General features: G+C 34.0%; 1 protein-coding gene across 1 annotated transcript in view; it reads left to right on the forward strand.

Moving 5' to 3' along the window:
* Positions 1 to 3556, forward strand: part of LOC111633439 — an 8604-nt gene extending 5048 nt beyond the window's left edge. Inside the window, exons 2-5 of the mRNA XM_023378009.1 lie at positions 1226 to 1533; positions 1614 to 1763; positions 1840 to 2161; positions 2252 to 3556. Coding sequence (XP_023233777.1) covers positions 1226 to 1533; positions 1614 to 1763; positions 1840 to 2161; positions 2252 to 3086 — 1615 coding nt within the window. The 3' untranslated portion in view covers positions 3087 to 3556. The remainder of the gene's footprint in view (positions 1 to 1225; positions 1534 to 1613; positions 1764 to 1839; positions 2162 to 2251) is intronic.
* The last annotated feature ends 259 nt before the right edge of the window (positions 3557 to 3815 follow it).

A 3815-nucleotide genomic window follows, 5' to 3' on the forward strand; every position in this document is an offset into this window, starting at 1 on the left:
TATGCATATATGGTGACATAATAATAATAATAATAAATTTTATTGTAAATTATTCCATTTTTTTAAATTTAAATGCTGTAATTTCTGTTAGATTCTGTTTTTCTTTGTAAGTTTGATATGGTCCGTTTTTGGTTTCAGTTTTATATGTTTTATTCTTAATTTTTTTATTATTTGGAGAACATTTTTTTATATTTTAAGAAAGTTAAAATTTTATTATATTTAATAAATTTAAAGTTTAAAATGTAGAGAAAACGTATGAAATATTTTTTAAATCAATGTATACCATTATAACGGAATAGAAGTTCGGATATATAAGAAGTGGTAGATGATGATTTCTGGAAAAGCGTGTCAAACAACTAAATTTACAAACATATAATTGCTACAAGAAGAACCTGTTTAATATTTTTATATACAAAACAGGTTATTTTAAATTATACATACTGTATTTATAATTAAACCATTTATAGATAGGCATAAGGCACAACTCGACACGAATAGAACAAATTATGCAATATAGGAAAAGTTAACTCCTAGTTTAATTTGGCTGAATTTCAATGGAGTGACAATCGCACCATTTTATTTAGATATGGGTGTATGATTTGGAGCCCTTTTTGAAAAGTTTCTGGTATCGTGGAGGGTCGACAACCTCTTCATCGTCACCAAACGAGGTAAAGAGGACAGACATTCGGGCCAATCGCCTTTCTCGGCCTCAAGAGAAAACAAGCTTACGAGCAGTAAAGAACCAAGTAGCCTCCAATGTCCCAATTCGTGATCAAAATTTAGCCCGAGTCTGCTAACACCAGACAAACAGGTTTCGCGCACTCACCATGCATGACTCCTGCTATAACTTAGTCTGATAAAACAGACAAAAAAGATTATCTTGGATTCTTTATTGGCTTTATATTAAAACTTAAGAAAATAGTTATCTGACCTCTTTCTAATATAGATTGTTCTACATGGATGAAGACATAAAGATGTTCTAAATGAATGGTAGTTGAGTCATTGTGTTCTCTAAACAACTAATTTTGATAATCACACTTTTTAATCAAATTTGTTTTATATAAAACGAATTGATTTTAAAAATAATTGTCGTGCACATTTAAGGAAATTTCTTCATAATAAATGTTTTTTTTTCATTATTTTTTATGGTGCCATCGCACTGGACTGTTGCTTCTTCCTCCTTCCTTCTATTGTTTCCATCAAGAACAATTTACGAATTTTAAAGAGATAATAAACTTATATGTGATTTCTATAAAAAAAACACGCAAATTTTATTTTATTTGATTTTAGTTTGGGCCGTATCGATTGTCAAACGTCAAGTAGCCAGTGATACGCAAAATGATGCAGAATTATGTAAAGGACGTTCACCAAGCGAATATTTCCGTTTGACACAAGATGAAGACTGCAGAGATGTAGTTAGATGTTCTGTTCAGGGTCTTTTGGCTCTCCGTTGTCCATCTGGCTTGTCTTTTGATATCGAAAAGCAAACATGTGACTGGAAGGCCAACGTGAAGAACTGCGAACAATTAGAGAGTAAGTAGATATGAGATCACAGAGTATCATTGCGACCTAGATATAACTTGTATAATTAATTTCTATCTCGTTTGTTGCAGAGCCTCGTCTAGCTACTCCTCTGTTGGCCACAGATGAACCTGTTTGCGAAAAAGGAAAACTTGCCTGTGGTAACGGAGAATGTATAGAGAAGAGTCTCTTCTGTAATGGATCGCCAGACTGTCCCGACGGTTCGGACGAAAATGCTTGCAGTAAGTAGTTTCGAAATTGTATTTTCATTACTTTTTGAAAGTTGAATAGAAATTAATTAAACTTTTTCTTCTTAAGCTGTTGATAAAGATCCAAACCGGGCTCCACCATGTGATCAGAATCAGTGTGTCTTACCCGATTGTTTCTGTTCCCCCGATGGTACCCAGATTCCAGGCAAACTAGAACCTAATACAGTTCCTCAGATGGTAACTATTACATTTGACGATGCCGTAAATAACAACAATATCGATGTGTATGAAAAAATCTTCCGCGAAGGCAGAAACAATCCCAATGGATGTTCTATCAAGGGTACTTTCTTCGTTTCCCATAAATATACCAATTATTCAGCTGTGCAAGAATTACATCGTAAAGGACATGAAATTGCTGCACATTCAATTACGTAAGTTAACTCTCATATTTCAATTTGTGTAATATACTTCCTGTTTGTAATATTCATTTTGCTAAACTTCATTATGTAATTCTTACACAGGCATCGTAGCGACGAAAAATACTGGAGTGAAGCAACTGTAGATGCTTGGGCAAAAGAAATGGCGGGTGTTCGATTGATCATCGAAAGATTTGCAAATATCACAGATAATTCAATCGTTGGTGTTCGAGCACCTTATCTGAGAGTTGGAGGCAATAATCAATTCTCTATGATGGAAGAGCAAGCTTTCTTATATGATTCCACCATTACAGCTCCATTAAGTAACCCTCCCTTGTGGCCCTACACATTATATTTCCGCATGCCACACAAATGTCACGGTAACGGACAAAATTGCCCCAGCAGATCTCACGCTGTTTGGGAACTAGTTATGAATGAATTGGACCGTAGAGATGATCCTAATTTCGATGAAGAGCTCGCAGGTTGTGCTATGGTAGACAGTTGCAGTAACATTATTTCCGGAGAACAATTCTATAATTTCCTCAATCATAATCTCGATCGTCATTACAAAACCAATCGTGCTCCCTTAGGTCTCTTCTTCCACGCTGGGTGGTTAAAACTTAACCCAGAATATTTAGATGCTCTCATCCAATGGGTCGATGAAGTCCTGGATAAAAATGATATCTACTTCGTTACCATGACACAAGTGTTGCAATGGATGCAACAGCCCACAGAATTGTCCTCTATCCGTGATTTCGCATCCTGGAAAGAAAAATGTGACGTTAAGGGACAACCATATTGTAGTTTACCTAATGCTTGCCCATTGACCACCCGAGAATTGCCAGGAGAAACCATCAGACTTCATACATGTTTAGAATGTCCACAGAATTATCCCTGGTTGGAAGATCCCACAGGTGATTACTTCGCTTTCAAGAAATAAACTTTGAAAGAGCAGCCATCTAACTTATCTCCTAAACTGGTGGTTGTGTTTTAATAACTGTTCTTAAAAATATTCCTAAAAAAATACGGCATGTTAAAGCCGGAAAGACAGATATCAGAGTTATCCACAAGTTAATATATCCATCCCGATTTTTTTTAATTTTAAATTCTGCTTTAAACAATTCATACAAATTTCTGCTGGAGTATTATTGTACCTTGTATATTTGCCGCTTCACTGATAAGACTTTTCTATTCAAAATAAATAAATAAATAAATAGCGGCTAAAGTAAAAATCGTGTGTAAAAAAAGCAAAAACGTGAAGTTAAATTCTGTAATATAATTTTTTGTTTTATTGTATTGTGTCGTCTGAATGTGATGCACGATTCATGTGCAGCATTTTAAAGTGGCATAACATCTAAGCCAATATGGAAGTGTTCCATTCATTCTAGTAATAAAGTTACAAAAAATTTTGATGTAGTATTTACTATTTTTAATCTTAAAAAAGAACAGATTTTAAACAAAGAAAGTTTAAGAATATTACAAGGTTATATACACAATTTTGAAATGACGGTTTTTCAAATTTAACCAATCGTAACTTCAAAAGTTAAACGTGGTTTCGCGTTGTTGCTTTCGAGTATGATAATTAAGAAAGAATTTCTCGCTTAAACCTATTAAGATTGAAAAAACATACACATTTCTCATAAAGGCAAACTTTAATGTCGTTTTCTCT

This window comes from Centruroides sculpturatus, unplaced genomic scaffold, assembly GCF_000671375.1.
Source record: "Centruroides sculpturatus isolate CEXI.00-Female unplaced genomic scaffold, Cexi_2.0 scaffold890, whole genome shotgun sequence".
In the NCBI taxonomy this organism is placed as follows: domain Eukaryota; kingdom Metazoa; phylum Arthropoda; class Arachnida; order Scorpiones; family Buthidae; genus Centruroides; species Centruroides sculpturatus.